This window comes from Pelobates fuscus, chromosome 1 (assembly GCF_036172605.1).
Source record: "Pelobates fuscus isolate aPelFus1 chromosome 1, aPelFus1.pri, whole genome shotgun sequence".
In the NCBI taxonomy this organism is placed as follows: domain Eukaryota; kingdom Metazoa; phylum Chordata; class Amphibia; order Anura; family Pelobatidae; genus Pelobates; species Pelobates fuscus.
Window position 1 is genome coordinate 266,763,832 of NC_086317.1, and position 17,674 is coordinate 266,781,505.

Sequence of the window (17,674 nt, forward strand, 5' to 3'; positions counted from 1 at the left end):
TAAGAAATGCAATATATAAATGTCTAAACTTAAGCTATATCAAACAGTGTATCCAATGTTTTTTTTTTTAAGTTTAAACCTGTAAGTTTTCCTTCAAACCGTCTTTTAATGTGATGCAGCTGCTGTAAGTTACAGCAGGAAGTGTACAGTGCACAGGGGATATGATTCCCTCTGTTTAAAATGGCAGTGTTAAATACCTAAACCCTTGCAGCCATATATACACCTCATGGCCAAAAAAAAGTTGCCACCTGAATTTAACTAAGCAAATAGGTAAAAGCCTCCTAATGGATAGTTACTGCATGCACGATTATCTCTCAGCTGGCAACAAGTTATTTAACCCCAACTGATGCAATGAGTAGCTTCTTATTTCTTAAACAACCATGTCGAAAGACTCATCCCGTGGTCGTGGAAAAGATGTTAGTCTGTTTGAGAAGGGTCCAATCATTGGCATGTATCAAGTAGAGACAACATCTAAGGAGATTGCAGAAACTACTAAAATTGGGTTAAGAACTGTCCAACTCCTTATTAAAAACTGGAAGGATAGTGGGGAACCATCATCTTTGATGAAAAAAATGTGGTCGGAAAAAAGTCCTGATTGATCGTGATTGGCGATCACTTAAACGTTTGGTGAAATCAAATCATAGGAAAACAGTATAACTAAGGGCTATGTTTAATAGTGAAAGTAAGAACATTTCCACACGCACAATGCGAAGTGAACGCAAGGGATTGGGACTGAACAGCTGTGTAAGAAAATCGCTAATCAGTGAGGCTAATCAGAAAAAAAGGCTTCAATTTGCTAGGGAGCATGAAGATTGGACTCTGGAGCAATGGGCAATGGAGAAGGTCATGTGGTCTGATGAGTCCAGATTTACCCTGTTCCAGAGTGATGGGCGCATCAGGGTAAGAAGAGAGGCAGATGAAGTGATGCACCCATCATGCTTAATGCCTACTTTGGGGGCAGTGCTATGATCTGGGGTTGCTGGAGTTGGTCAGGTCTAGGTTCAGCAACATTATGTGCCCAAACAACGAGGTCAGCTGACTACCTGAATGACCAGGTTATTCCATCAATGGATTTTTTTCTTCCCTGATGGCACGGGCGTATTCCAAGTTGACAATGCCAGGATTCATTGGGGCTCAAATTGTGAAAGAGTGGTTCAGGGAGCGAGACATCATTTTCACACATGGATTTGCCACCAGAGTCCAGACCTTAACCGGATTGAGAATCTTTGGGATTTGCTGGAGAAGGCTTTGTGCAGTGGTCCGACTCTCCCATGATCAATGCAAGATCTCGGTGAAAAATAAATGCAACACTGGACGGAAATAAATCTTGTGACATTGCAGAAGCTTATCGAAACAATGCCACAGCGAATACATGCCGTAAGCAAAGTTAAAGGCAGTCCAACAAAATATTAGAGTGTGTGACCTTTTTCTTTGGTGGCGACTTTTTTTTTTGGCTAGGCAGTGTATTTTCGAATGTTAAGAAGTGCTTTTGCTCACAGAAGGAATTGTATTTTAGCACTAGTTTCATTTTATGTCATTCAAACACTGTTCCATTCAAAGCAAAATCGAACAGTGTGAATGGTTGGAGTGCATTTCAAATGTTACGCTAAAATAACTGAACAGAAAATATAGCTGACTGAGAATTTTCAAATTTTGACCTAATGTTTGACTTTCATTCTTGGGTTTATTCACTTAAGTGAGAATTGCCAGAAATTCAAAGTGAATAAAAAAAAAAAAAAAAAAGCCAAAATAGATTCTTTAGGACAATTTTTCATTTATGTGTTGTGTTTGGCTATTTCGGCCTTACGTTTTGAATTCACTTTGAATTCCCAGCAATTCTCACCTTACTAAATAGCCTGTCAGTTGAAAAACATAAAAAAAAGACCCTAGCGTCTCTTATATTCATATCCAGTGTGTTTTGTTATCTTTCATGAAGTGGTTGTTAATGCTTCCCCTTCGTTGTTTAGGAAGCTTAAACACTGGTTGGCAAACATGTACATTTCCTCCTTTGCAAGAGAGGCTGGTGGCACACTGAGAGGCCTTGTCACATCCAAGGCAGTTTATCTCTGGAATGAATCCATGGCAGTCTCTGCTGCCACCTGCAAACAGTGTTATCTGTCTTTTGTCTGCGGATGGCTGGTATAAAGTCTTAAAGCTTTTCGACATATGAGCCAGAACCAGTATATCTGTGGGGCCATCATGCTGGCGTTTATGACATTGCAGTGCAGAGGGATATTGAAAGGCACTTTGTATATTGGGATCCCATACTGTTTTCCATAGGCATTGTACATGAATGGAAAAAGAAGAATGCGACAGATAAAAAAGGTAATCAGCACAAGAGCACCGTTCACTTTATGCAGGAGGGAATTTTGCCAATTTATCTGCAAGAAATAAAGAAATGGTTTAGTAAAAGAATACTAAATGTAATTAAAACTGTAATTTATTACTTTATCTTGATGAGTTTTCTCATTTTGTTCAAGCACAATGGGGGATATTTATCAAGGTGTTCTGAAAAGTGAGGGTTAAAGGAACACTGCAAGCACCATAACCACTACAGATCACTGTAGTGGTTATGGTGTCATGTGTGCCCTGGTGCCCCCTATTGTAAGAAGTCAAACTCTTTTCTCCACTACTTCCTTTGGAGAGCCAAAATGCTCTCTATCTTAGCCAAGCCTAGCGGTGTGATCAGTTGACACACTCAGCCAATGAGTAGCCTTTATTGCCAGGGCACTGTAGTTGTTTTGGGAGGAGAGAAGAGGCACCTCCTGTTTGAGGTCTTCTCTGCTCTCCCTTGTCAGTCAAAGCCTCGGCACGCCGAGTGATTGCCTGACAGCTGGGATAAAAAAATGTAAAACAAATTTAAATAGGTTTTTCTCCTAATCTATAAATTTTCTAGCATGTATTGATAAAATCCTATGCTTAATCTAATGAGCATAAGTTGTTTGGAGCATAACAGGTGCCATTTTAATACAGTCTTACTTGAGGACAAATAAGGAAAGATCTTTTAGCTTCTGCTCTAGAATGTATAAATGTCAGGTATTTGTGAGCCACATCACAGAGGAAATGAATCAGTTCGTCCAAAACATTTGCACAAGCGTATCCCTTTGAAATGTCAACATTCGAACACACAGTCATAACTGTGCCTTCAAAATGTCAACTTTAAAATAGGGCTGTTTTTTTCTACAATATTATTCTGGATGCTCTCAGGATAACATGCCGGAAATTATAGCACTCTGCCAGGTGGAACTTACTGTGTACTTTGCTGTATACTTTAGTGGTAAGCTAGAGGTAATGGAAATTAAAGGCCTTGATTCATTTTTTTGTTGGATAAGCTTTTTAAATGTTCAAACTTTTCAAATAATTTATGTACAAAAAAATGTGTCATAAACTTTAATAGTGACTTCTGTAGATGAATCATTTGAAAAGGTTTTCTAACTGACTGTGGTCATTTGAAAAGCTTATCCAAAAATATTAAATTTAGGCCATAGTTACAAATTCGGGTTAGACTACGGGTTACGGGGAACCTAGGAACGAAATCTCCACATGCTGTTGACTGCAACTAACAAACATATTTTGTTTAAAATAATTCCTAAGCATTTTTAAAATGAAGATTCATTTAGTCTTCTGTTTTTCTCCACCTCTGCTTTTATGCCAATATTTTTTATCTTATTCACTGGGCCTTACTATAAGTATGCAGAACCAGGGGAGGGCTGGCGGCCTGGCCTGGGGGGGCAAATCCAGTCAAGTGGCCCATTGCACCAAGAGGAGAGTAAAAACACCTTTCCCGTGTGACTGAAAGGGGGGCAGTATAAATCAAACAGTATAATCATACAGATTGGTATTGGTATTACCTGTATTAAAACTTTACCAAGTGATACAAATGGAGTGCTCAGTTCTGCTGTAAACAAACAGCCAACAAAGAAATCACCAATATCTCTTCTTAAAAACTGCAACAGCAAACAAAAAAGAAAATGTGAGGAACATATTGTGCTAAATAAATAAAAATAATGAATTCAGTAGGCTATCTGAATACCATGCTACAACTACACTTTTGCCATCCTCTAATACTGTAATGCAATTCAGTGCAATAATTATATAAATAATGGGAAATGTAGTCCAACAACAACTACCGAAGGCCTACATTTGCCATCCCAGTACTAGAATGAACATACACATTTTAAGGGTGCTTGAAGCCATATGTTGTACAGCAGCTTTTACACATACTGTCACAATGCTAGTCTTGCCAAGATTGGTGATATTGAACTATTTATTTATGCACCAGTACTAAGACATCAAAGACACCATGTGGAGGTCACCCAAGGTAGTGCACCAAGATGAGCTGTGAGGAGGATTTAGCCCCTAAAGCACCTCAATGAGCTGAGGTGCTTTATGGGCATAGAGGGTACCTTTAAATACCATAGGGGATCTACTTTCTATAAACATATACTTTTGTGTAACAGTTTTGTATTATGTGATGTGACCCCTATTAACAATATAGTCTCAGCAACTTTTACCAATTTCTACTTTTAAAACCATATTTAACTGCTTGCAGCACTTGCCCTGTAACTTTCAAAAAATAAATTAAAGGATCACTACAGGCACCCAGACCAATTCAGCTCAATGAAGTGGTCTGGGTGCAAGGTCCATCTAGAGTTAATCCAAAGAAACTGCTATGTTTACACTAGGGTTAATCTAGCCTCTAGTGGCTGTCTCATTGACAGCTGCTAGAGGCACTTCCACGTCCATAGGAAAGCATTGAGAAATGCTTTTCTATGGACTGATTGAATGCACATTCGGGGGTTACGTCGGAAGAGGGAAGAGAGAACCCCAGCGCTGAGGGTGCCCGGCGCTGGAGAAAGGTAAGAGTTTAATCCCGTCAGCCCCTTATAGGCCGACGAGAGTGGGACCCTGGGGGGAGGAGGGGGCCACTAAAGCCCCTAAAGTGCCAGGAAAACGAGTTTGTTTTCCTGGCACTATAGTGGTCCTTTAAATTCTGTAACAATCCAGACTAAGTGAGGTTTACGTTTTTGTTTGATTTAGCAGTTTTGTTAAATTTATTAAAAACAAACAAATAAAAGGAAATTTATATATTTTTCCTTTTCTTATTTTATTCATATATAATTGTGTGCTATAATGTAGCAGAAGAATCCCTGTCTATCATTTAAAAAATAAAATAATATATATATATATATATATATATATATATATATATATATATATATATATATATATATATATATATATGTGTGTGTGTGTGTGTGTGTGTGTGTATATGGATGCACTTAAATAGACAGCCATGTGGAACACTTAGCACAATTGCAGAAAAAGCCTTTAATGAATGCATTGAAAAGCCTTTTTTTTTTTTTGAAGAGGCTCATTTATGAAAGGGTTGATGTATTTTTTGTTATCTTTTTCTTCAAGATCTTTCCTAGAAGCAGGCAACGCGAGTTGTTAAGAAGGGGCTATTTGTGGCTGGTATTGGTGCAGATTTTCTAAAACCAGATCTCTCTTTAAAGGGACATTATAGTCACCAGAACAACTACAGCTTAATGTAGTTTTCTGCTGAGTATAGTCAGATCCTGCAAGCTTTTTAATTTAATCACAGCCTAGGAACACAAAGGTCATCTTAACTTAATTATAGGTTTACTGCTTCACCAAATTATTTGTGTTAATTTGGTCTTGCTTCAGTACAATTATTATGTAGGTTGTTTTCGTCAAGGTCAAGATATGGATTTGCAACAACAAGATCACATGTACAGATAACAGCTGCGGTGATTAGTCAACCTAAATGTTTTTAAAAAAGAGGGTTTTGAAAGTTCTGAATAAATCTCCTGGAATAATATACTGAAAAGTTGGCAAGCCTATGGTGCCCCTATACTCATTGGACCCCAGGGCAGCATTTAGCCCCTTGCCTGCCCCGCCTCCTTGGCTGACAACATCAGAATTGACGATATTGTTGTCCCACGAGCATAAGGGCCCCACGAGCAATTAATCTCAAGAATAAATTCAGAAAAGATGTAAATGGACTGTGTGAAAGCACTTCCAACCCCAAGTTTTTTTTTTATTTATTTTTTTATTTGAGGCTTGTTTTTAGAAGCTAAGTTTTTATATATATATATGTACTTCCCTTCACTCATTTGTCTTTGGTTGTGTTTAGTTTGGGAAAGCTTACCTTTGGTTTACTTTCCCTTCCAGATAAAACATCTATAGTTCTCTACTGGATCCGTCTATGTTAACCCTAGAAATTAGCATGACTAAGATATAGATCTTGTTTAAGAGCCTTGGAAATGAGTAACCGTATTTATTAAATTCAACCTTAAGTTACGTGGAGGATATCTTCAAAAGCTGGACACAGTGTATTTGCATAAGCAGAACTATTGACAGTTGTATGTGTGTTGAACAACCATTTGAATACATGAAGGTAAGGGAATTTAGCCATGGTCTTTTAGGATTTATTAACATATATTTTGCTTCACCTAGGTGAATACATAGTCATAAAACCAATATGACCTCTCAGGGCAACTCAAATACTAATAAAAATCAAAGAAAACAGTTACAGCTGTCTAGGGGCATTAACATAACTTGAGTTTTTTTTTAGTATCACTCCAATAGCCATTAGAGTGTAAGCTCACCTGCCACATCAAGGCAAAGCCTCTTAGGTGATAACTAAACTAACAATTCACCTTGCTGCTTTCAGCTAAAAGGCAAAATCTCTAATGTGATAGAGGGGCATTTTTCTAAACCTCATAATACTCATTAACCCTTAATAAGGAACACATAGGTGTAATAAAAAGCAAGTGCAAACATACAACAGTAAGACCTGCGCTGTGTTAATCTCACTACACCTGGGCGGCGGCAACAATAATTATAGTACATCAGCTGACACAATAAAAAGCAAAGAATGTACTGGGTCTTATGTGTACTATAGTCATTGCTGCCACCCAGGAGTATTTGGGGTCAGAGTGCAGGGCTTAGTTTTGTATGTTTGCAAATACTAATACAATCTACACCAATAAAATTGAACCAATACAGTTTCTAGTGTAGGAAAAGTATAGTCCTGGCTTGTGCCTTTAGGTTGGTGAAGAAAGGGAAGTGGTTGCCTTTTAAAGGTATTAATAGGAAGTCATTTACAATGAGAAGATTTTTTTATGTTGTCAACATTAATCATTTGGACTGTACATATACGTTTCCTTTAAACAAAACTTGTCTGTTCCCCGTGTACAATATTATCGTTCTATCCTACACAAACAATATAAGTATGGCAGTGTTTGCAATTTACATTGCGGAATTGAAATTAAAAATCTACACCGATTTATAACAGGAATTTGGAGTCTTCTCATCATTCTTACCAGACCAATAGGCACAATAATAGTTAGAATTGCAGTGTGATGGACGAGCATGAGGAAGTCCTTCTTTAGGAGGCTGTTCATTGCTTTGGAGAAATGTTCTTTCCCATTTAAGATCCTTTTGTCCTGACATTTATACCAGTGCCGAAGGTACATCGCATACGTGTCATACACCATATATGGAATAATGAACCAGATGTACCCTGTTGCCAGCCAGTGTCTGAGGAGAAAGATAATGTATTATAATATCAGCACACACAATCGTTAAGCATTGGTAATGTGTAATCTAGGGGATGTGGACATTCCTTCATACTGCCACCAAAGTAAAGAATATATTTAGACACTCAACACCACCAGCAAAAAGGTGGGTCTGTAGCACAACTCTATTAAGCAGGACCTTTTTAATACTGGTATGAGTGACATGTTCCAGTCCCCCCTCTGGTATAATTTAGTCACCCCCTTTATATGTTTTTTTTTTTGTCCCTTTCCTTCTTTTCAGATCTATCATTGATTTACTGACACCTATCATTGTCTTGCTTTTTATTTCCTTCCGCTACAAAAAGAATAGATTAGTCAGCGAATGCAATGTTTGCTAACATTTGTGAATAGCATCTCAAACAAACTGATAATATTAATATAATAGTGACGTACACAAAACCTGTGTTAGGGTGTGACTTTTTATTTTATTTTATTTTTTTAAACACCTGGTTAACTGCCAAAAGCCAATTATATCATTCACCGCTGAGCAATTTGAGGTGGAATTTGTACTATACGGCCGTGCGTAAGCCTGAATAACTGTTTATGCACGCTCCATTATGCATTCAAAACCAATGTGTGCGTGCGCATGTGATGCAAATGGCTAACAAATCGGAAAATAATTCACACACCAATTATATCCCAGATATAGGAATGTAGTCACCAATACAAGGAGCACTATTGCAAAATGCTGAATCAGAAAATAAAATTGTAAATGTCATGGACAATGGAAATTAAACATTTCACTAGCTAACTGATACAGAACATAAGGTCATCAACAAAAGAAACAGCTGGAAAAAAAAGTTTACATGTATATAGTGTTTAGTTCACAGCATTCCTTAACATGCATACATAGATGTATATGCACGCACATATATGAGATGGCTGGTATGCTTGGAGTTGTGGAAGAGGTTTCCCGGCCTATTTATAGTCACCAGTGGTAGGCAGTACAAAGTCAAGTGGGATGCTGACGGCATTGCAGATACAGGTGACTTTATTTATTTTTTTGTATCTTACAGTTTAAGGCAGGGCTGTCATAAACCACCCACTGCACATGGTCTCATCGGCCTTCACGCTTGGGTCCTATTGCTTGCTGCAGCAGCACACACTATGCACTCGGCTACTCTCCACAGTTTAATTTGGATAGAACCGGTGCCAGGGCTAACTTCTAAGTTACTTTCATTACGATGGTAGCAGTGTGCCTTTCACTGGGTGGGGAGGAATCAATTTTTTTGCACCTTGTAGTTTGGTAGAACAGCAGTTCGAGAAGGCAACAGCATGGCAAAACATGATCTACATATTATGCATGCAGACTTTTTAGTTTTTCCCTCCACTTTTCTTGGTGAGTAGGGCCCAAGCTGGCAACTCTTCCTGGGGCAGGTTTGAGGTTAATCACGGAGCTAGGAAATTAAAGGGGGGACTTTTTAGATTGCATACTGGAAATGTTACATTTTACATGCAGCCTGCCTATTAGCCTTTTTATCTTTAATGCAAGATGGAGACCTAACCTTGGGAAGGGTGTATAACTGATGTGTCTCCAGCTATCCCCAGTTCCAATATCCTTGCTAAGGTTACATGGTTTACATGCCATTTAAGTACATTATTTATTATGCTTATATATATATAACACGGTGTGCTTTACACATGGGATGCCCTTTTATTATCTTTCATATCTGCAAGTCCCCAATAAGTGTCAGTCAAAGAATTAGACTGCAAACATGTAGTATGCTCTTTATGGCATGTCTTTAAACATTTTTGCTGTATATTTAGTGGACTATTACCATTTATTTCCTTTGTCTACTGATAGCTGCACTTGGTATGTGGGTACCATGTTATGTTTTGCTTTTGAAATATTATATCATGTGCATTTAACAGTGTTGTTCTAGACAGTGGCATTTTAATCAGAAACTACATTTTCTATTATTGCAAGTTGTTTATTCGAGCTAAGCACTAGAGCTAGACCTAGGTAAAAATTAACTAATGCAAGTTCGTCTTATTTTCAGAGTCTTATTGGATTAAAAGGAATTTATTCACACGGACTGGCCACTGTGGCCAGAGCAGATTTGCGCACAAATCTAATCATACAATATGCAGCTATGCATTATTTGGCCAGTTAAGTATTGCTGTGTTATTTGATTGTCTGCTCCGTCTATGTATTATTGCGCTACCTCAGATCTCAAAGATCTGTGACGGACCGCCTGGCACCCCGACTGGATACCTCTGTCAATCGCTGTTTCCTAGTACTTGCCAGCACCTCTGTCAATCCCTGCTTCCTAGCACTGCACTGGAACACCATAACCACCGTAAACCCCACAAACCGCCACAGCTTGGTTGGGGTCTCGCTGTCCTCCACCCACGCTGGACCCAAGACCTGTCACGACACTCAGTTAATATGCCCTCGTGCAGTACTCACACTCACCACTGTTTCTGTTTGGCACTGTTTCTCATTTCTTTTCGTTAAGCACTACACCTGGCCTTTGTTTAGCACCTATATATTCTGGTTTCTCCCCTCACTCCCTGTCAGATCATTATCCTTCATCCTGTACCCTGTACCTGCTGTTTCCTGGTTACCGTGATTCTGACTCCTTGCTCCTGTGTCTTGTATCCTGATCCTGTGTTCCTGTACCGATGTCCTTATGGTCCTGTGTTCTCGTCTCTGCCTGGTCCTGTGTCCTGTGCCTCCCGTTCCAGTGTTCGCTTGCAGTGTTACTGCCTATATTCCATTTCCAGTGATTCTGACCTTGCTGCCTAAGGCCTTTACTTTTGCCTAAGGACTATCACGTGTACTCTGCCTGCTCTATTGTATTTATATTGATTTCTTGTATATATTTATATATTTGTGGCATTGTACATATTTTGTTTTGTATATATATCCTTTGGTTTTCTTTAATACATTTTCTTAATTGCTCCATTCATCGTGTCCTTGCATTATTTCTCTGCTAAGTTGGTTCCCACATTTAAAGGGACAGTGCTGTCGCATGGCAGCACCCCTTCATGTCCTTACAAGACCAGAATCCAGCTTCCAGTGGGTTGACCTCTCCTAGTCCAGAGAGCGAAGCAGGCTGCTTTTATAAGAGCAAGTTTTGTGATCCAAGGGAGTATAGTGATTATAGAAATCCCCAGAGTATGAATATAGCTCTCCAATCCCCCAAACATGAGCCTAGACTTCATGAAGGGTAAAACGAATCTCAGTTTAATGTGAGCCACACTTGGCCTTATATAACAATCCCCATGCAAGGGGTACGCGAACATGGACCTGATGGTAGACTGATTTGCAACTTCACAGACCAATAACTATAAGGTTACAAGGCACGACACTCCAACACACAATCCCTCCCCTCTGCCTGGGAGATAACCGAGTCAGATACTGTATTAACTCAATTATCTCCAGTCAGAAAAAAACACATATTTAAAAAAAAAAAAGTACCCCCAAAACACACAAAATCCCCACAAATGTTACATCTCCTGATAGCCCTGATCTGGGTGACCAACATATCAAAAAATCACCCAGATCAGTTCAGGGCATCAGGAATTTCCTGGAAGTCTTATTTTTGACCGACCGTGCACATGGTCACTGCCCAAATCAGTTCCAGGGAATCAGTCTCTCTGTCTGGAGTACAAAAGTACATTACTCACATGAACAGAGCCTTTTAAAGTGCATTGGGCAAGGTATATTGCAGGGCCCATAGTCCTGAGGCAAGAGGCTGGCCAGCAGGCCCCTCCAAGAACCCATGACGAGGTTCAGTTCGTCACAAGATCAATTTATGTATTGTTGCACTGTTCAACGCATTGTTTAGATCCTGGCACTATCTATCTTCAAGGTACATTTGTTTTAGCTATGCCTATTAGCTATGTGTCCACGATTTTCTTATGCCTTCTAAGAGTTCTTACACTATGTTTAACAGGTCATTAAGACATATTAATTACACAAATGGTGATTCCCTGGGTGCCAACATGATACTGTTCACTATATACTGTACATAATTAATTTCACTAGGTAACAGAAACAATACACTGTAGAGCAATTAATTTAATTAGTCAAGCAATTGTGCTAGTCATACCATTTAAGCTGTAGGAATATTTGGGCTGTAGGAACAGGAATATTTATTTCCTTTTATGGTATATACTTATTTTGGGGGGAGAACGGTGGACAACACAGCAGAATTTCACTTTTATGTGTACGTGTTCTGGAGAGCATTAGTGCTACCTTGCTGCATGGTTATAACATTTTTTTTAAACCGCAGAAGGACATAGTTTAAGGGTGTTTGCCTTTGGATATTAGCAGGTCCTTTTAAGTGTGTATTAGCAGTTAAATATCATTGTGGCTATATTTCCACAATTCAGTAGCCCTTTTATTGCACGCATTGGGAGTTGGGCAGTTAGTAGCACTTAGATGCCATGTAGTGACTTTGCAGTATGTATTCACATTTGTTTGCTATTTTGGGCAAGGCAGTTATCGTTGGTAGTTCTGGAAAAGTATGTATTCAATCAGCTGTTATGGTAGACTTTTGGTAGTTCTCACTTTAAAAAAAATAAAAAAAAATCTTTATTTATTTAATTTCACATGAGAGTAAGACAGTGAGTGGGCTATTGCCAAACAGACCTGACATATGACAGGCAACACACAAGAATTGGCTTTATGTTGAAAACATGCAGAATTAGGTTATTTGCGAGTTAAAAACAATAGATCACAATGAAGAAGTAACGAAGTTACATACCCTCTAGGGCACATTAGAATAGCTCAGAAAATATAAACTCACTGGGGCTTATGTGCTCCATGAGGCCACGCCCTCTAGGGACTTATATCGCACAAACACATATCACTTTTGTTGTTTCTAGAGGTGGTGGTGGGGATATTGTAGCAAGCTATTATTATGAGGTACTTTAAGCAGGTGACTGCAAGATGTGTGGATCCATAAATGTGCATTACTAACAAGTAATATAACGATTAGCAGTAAATGAGAGGTGTAAATCTACACAAAACACATCAAACAGCATTCATAAGATGAAAAAGTAATAAAATGAGACTTAAAAACATGGCAGTGTTGTAGGCTTTGTAGGCTTGAGCCTGGTTCGTGGTGGAGAAAAGTGTGGCACCCAAATGATGAGCAGATTGCGACTCGGAGTTGATCTCTCAGGTGGTCTCTCCCACTGGTAAGGTGCGCCGAGAAGGTCTGGGATGAACTCTGCTACTGTAGAGGGATCCAGTCGGGACAGACTTTAGTTTGCTTGCTTTGGTTCCTTCAGGTCTAACTGGCATAAGTGTGAGTCCAATTCTTGGCCCGGTAGGTAGTCCCTTGGTGTGCAAACGTGAGTAACCTCGCCACTCCCCAGCAGAAGGGAATATTCTTGGAGCGCTGGTATTGCAGGTATGGTTGAAGCCTTTTTCGCCAGCTAAGAGTACTCTTTGTCAGATCCAAGAACAGCAAGATATGAGAGTCCTCAATGAAAGTGTAGTTCTCCTTTGGGCAGCTGTTAATAAGGAGGAGCGATTGAAACCGGACAATAAGGTCCGCAGTGGCAGTAGAGGATGCATTTGCTGGTTTTGACAGATGAAACATTCCATCCAACTTCACAATTTTCACCTGCTTAGGCGATAACAGTGTAGCGAACAAACGCCTGATGAAGTGTGGGAGATCAGAGAGGACTATGGTGTCAGAGACTCCACGGATTTTCAGGTTGTGTCTCCGATTTTGGTTCTCCAGGGTCTCCACTTTCTTGGCTGTACCAAGTTGCTGATTTTGGAGGTCTGCACATTTCAGTTCCAATGTGGTTAGTCGAGTTTCTTAGGTGCTTGCCGAAACCTTTAGAAGGGTAAGCCTCGTGGTGGGACCTTTAATGGCGTCCTTCAAGTAGACCAGGTCTTCCGCCATACATACTTTTTAGCAAGCATGCATTGACTGGTTCTTCGGCCAGTCTTGTTCAGAGATGGTGGGCTCAGCGAAGCGCTCTCTCTGAGATTTATTTCAGACATATAAGAGGATCCCTCATCCCCCAGCGCCATTTTCTCCCACGCAGCCCTCTGTGAGTTTCACAGAAGTTCATCAATGTCTCGGCTGTTAGGTGCTTTATCCGCCCTAGGATTTTTATTTTTCCTGCCCATCTTGACTACTTAGTGCTGCAGTCTGTGGGAAGTGGGAATCTAAGTAGTGAGAAGGTAAGTACCCAAATTCTGGCCAAAAATCTGGTATTTTGCTGGATTTAGCTTGGAGCTCTTCGGGATGTGTCTGCTCTGGTCTGCAGCTAGGTATAAAAAAATATTAAATAAATGTAGTTAAAAGTCCAAAGTCAGCCAAAACGCATTTCACTTGTCTGTGACCTTCCTCAGTCAGCTGTAGTGTAGCCTCAGGAATCTTCTGCTTTTAAAATGTTTAGTCCTCGACTTTGGGCTATTATTTGGACTTTTAAAACTCCATTTATTTTATATTTTTGTATACCTAGTATATTTTGTTTTTAGCACTTCTTCCAAGCACATGCTCTTACTTGACAAATAATCAAATAATAGGTCAGAGCGCAAAAGCACAAATATATACAGTATATTACCACTTTCATGAGCTTGATTAGGGTCTACAATAAATACATTATTTACAGACCATAAAATAAAACTCAGACTTTCAAACCTCCTGCTAAATATCCCTTGTAGTTTTCCTAGATCTGTTTCCCAGTAGGAAAAAACTAAGAGTCAGCTCACTCTACATACACACAATCCCACAAGCAGCAGGGCCGGACTGGCCCACCGGGATACCGGGAAAATTCCCGGTGGGCTGCGGCACCTGGGGCCGGTCTGACAGCCCTGATCAGCCCTGTCAGTCTCCCAGCACAATTAACCTTAATTTCGTCCGCATGCCCCGCCTCCGCACACAAGCCCCACCTCCAGAACATAGCTCCACCTCCCTCATGTAAGCCCCACCCCCACACATTGTTCGCCGGAAGGAAGAGGCTACAAAATGGAAACTTCACCTACCAAGTAAGCTTCAGCCATGACAGTGATTGTGTGTGTGTGTGTGTGTGTGTGTCTGCTAGTGAGTGAGCTTGTCTGTGTGTGTGTGCCTGCTAGTGAGTGAGCTTGTCTGTGTGTGTGTGTGTGTGTGTGTGCCTGCTGGTGAGTGAGCTTGTCTGTGTGTGTGTGCCTGCTAGTGAGTGAGCTTGTCTGTGTGTGTGTTTGCCTGCTAGTGAGTGAGCTTGTCTGTGTGTGTGCCTGCTAGCGAGTGAGCTTGTCTGTGTGTGTGCCTGCTAGCGAGTGAGCTTGTCTGTGTGTGTGTGCGCGTCTGCTAGTGAGTGAGCTTGTCTGTGTGTGTGTGTGTGTGTGTAAATGAGCTTGTGTGTGTGTGTATGCCTGCTAGTGAGTGAGCTTGTCTGTGTGCAGGGCCGGTGCAAGGATTTCTGCCATCCTAGGCAAAGATCCATTTTGCCGCCCCTTCATGTCACTCACTGACAGACACACACACACACGCTGACACACATACACTCACTAACAGACACACACACACACACACACACAGAAACTCACAGACAGACATACACTCACTGACAGACATACTCACTCAATGACAGACAAACACACACACTGACATGCATATACTCACTCACTGACAAACACACACACAGACACTTACTGAGAGACATACACACACACTCACTGACAGACATTCACTCACTGACACACACACTCACCGACAGACATACACTCAATCACTGACAGACACACACACACACACACACACACTCACTGACAGACATACACACAGACTCACTGACACACACACACACTCACTGACAGACATACACACAGACTCACTGACACACACACACACTCACTGACAGATAAACACACACACACTGACATGCATATACTCACTGACAAACACACACAGACACTTACTGAGAGACATACACAAACACTCACTGACAGACATTCACTCACTGACATACACACTCACACAGACACTCACTGACAGACATACACTCACTCACTGACACACACACTCACTGACAGATATACACTCACTCAGTGACAGACATATACTCACTCACTAAGACACACACACACAGACCAACACTCAGTGACAGACATACACTCACTCACTGACAGACACTCACTGACAGACACAGACACTCACTGACACACACACACACACACACAGGCACTCAGTGTCACACACACACTCACTGACAAACACTTAAACACTCACCTCCCTAGGATCCAGTGTGGGGCAGCTCCTCACTCCTCCCGCCCGCCGTTTAGTATGCCGGGGCCGGAATTACATCATATTCTGGCTCACGGCATCACAGAGGGCGCGTGAGGGAGGAGTGAGAGGCTGCAAGAACAGCCTCCCTCGCCGCCTTTTCCTTCCCCCCTCTCCTCCGGTCACTGGGATTTTATGGCAGAGCAGGCACCTGTCATCAAGGTAAGAAGGTGCCTGCTCAGCCATACTGTGACAGGGCTCTTCTGGGCGCCCCCCACCTTCGGGTGCCTGGAGGAGTGGCCCGGTGCTGAGGGGGGAGGGGAGGCTCTAGAGCCGCAAGCCCAGCGCTGCGGCCCAAGACGGGGTGAGCCCACCAGGAAATTCCTGGTGGGCGCCCCCCAGCAGGCCGGCGCCCTAGGTGAATGCCTAGTTCACCTATCGGTGGCGCCAGCCCTGTCTGTGTGTGTGTGTGTGCCGGCTAGTGAGTGAGCTTGTGTGTGTGTGCGCCTGCTAGTGAGAGAGCTTGTGTGTGTGTGCCTGCTAGTGAGTGAGCTTGTCTGTGTGTGTGTCTGCTAGTGAGAGAGTTTGTGTGTGTGTCTGCTAGTGAGAGAGCTTGTGTGTGTGTGTGTGTGTGCGCCTGCTAGTGTGTGAGCTTGTCTGTGTGTATATGTCTGCTAGTGAGAGAGCTTGTGTGTGTGTGTGCGCATTCTTGTGAGTGAGCTTGTGTGTGAGAGCTTGTCTGTAGTAAGCTTGTGCGTGTCAGAGCTTGTCTGTAGTAAGCTTGTGCGTGTCAGAGTTTGTTTGTACTACATTTGTGTGTGTGTATGCCAATAAGCTTGTCTGTGCAGGTCAGTGAGATTGTCTGTCAGTGAGCCTATTTGTGTGCATCTGTAAACTTGTGTATTTATGTCAATGAGCTTATATATATCAGTGAGATTGTTTGTCTATGACGCTGTGTATCAATGAGCTTGCTGTGTCTGCATGTGAGCATGCTTACTGTATAATTAAATGTTTGACTCTGAAAGGAATATTTTATATTAGAAAAAACTATATTTGGTCAATATATATATATTTGTTTTTTCTAATATAGCATATTCCTTTCAGAGTCAAACATTTAATTATACAGTAAGCATACTCACATTGCAGACACAGACAATCTCACTGACATACGCAAGCTCATTGATACTACAGACAAGCTCACTCACTAGAATGCACACACGCACACACACACATATAATATGTATTTATATATGACTCAATCACCTGGGGTGGCAAGACATAGCCGTATGTATTACATGTGACAATACGTGGCGCAATGACTTATGGGGCTGGCATAGATTTTTTTTCCAGGGCTGCTTTGTATCCCCAGTCCGGCCCTGACAAGCAGGCTCCAAACACATACACAATACACTTTCCTAGAACTTTTCTGCTCTGGTATACCACTTATGGAGACAAGCAAACACAGCGCAAGCATGTTAATAAATTTGCAGAACATATACTGGGTATTTTTCTCATGCAAGAGCAGGGCCCTGTGCATGGGCTGTCGTGGAAGAGCATTGAAATAGCATAACAATAGTGATGACAAAACACCTTCTTTCTGGCTCCGCTCCTTTCTCAGAGGGCCGATGTGATTAAAAACTGCCCAGGCTGAATTTCTTTTCCAGTCCGACCCTGATTATGCCTACTCATGCACATTATGGCTTAGCACCAACAATTGTGGCCAATACCTCCTGGGAAGCTACCTACCCCCTGGAAATTAGTACTAAACCTTTCAGCACTGATAAGAGACTACTGCAGCCAGCTTAGCCACTGCTGAGTGGACGTATGCCTTGACCCACCACCCCTTCTGAGATCACCAGTTTCATCTGCAAGGCCCTAAGGAAGCGT

At 41.3% G+C, this 17,674-nt stretch overlaps 1 protein-coding gene across 1 annotated transcript in view; it reads right to left on the minus strand.

Annotated features, from left to right (window-relative positions):
• Positions 1-375: 375 nt before the first annotated feature.
• TLCD3A (TLC domain containing 3A) overlaps positions 376-17,674 on the minus strand; it is a 51,969-nt gene continuing 34,670 nt past the window's right edge. The window contains exons 3-5 of the mRNA XM_063444589.1: positions 7,350-7,566; positions 3,852-3,947; positions 376-2,381 (exon numbers count right to left, since the gene is read on the minus strand). Coding sequence (XP_063300659.1) covers positions 2,112-2,381; positions 3,852-3,947; positions 7,350-7,566 — 583 coding nt within the window. The 3' untranslated portion in view covers positions 376-2,111. The remainder of the gene's footprint in view (positions 2,382-3,851; positions 3,948-7,349; positions 7,567-17,674) is intronic.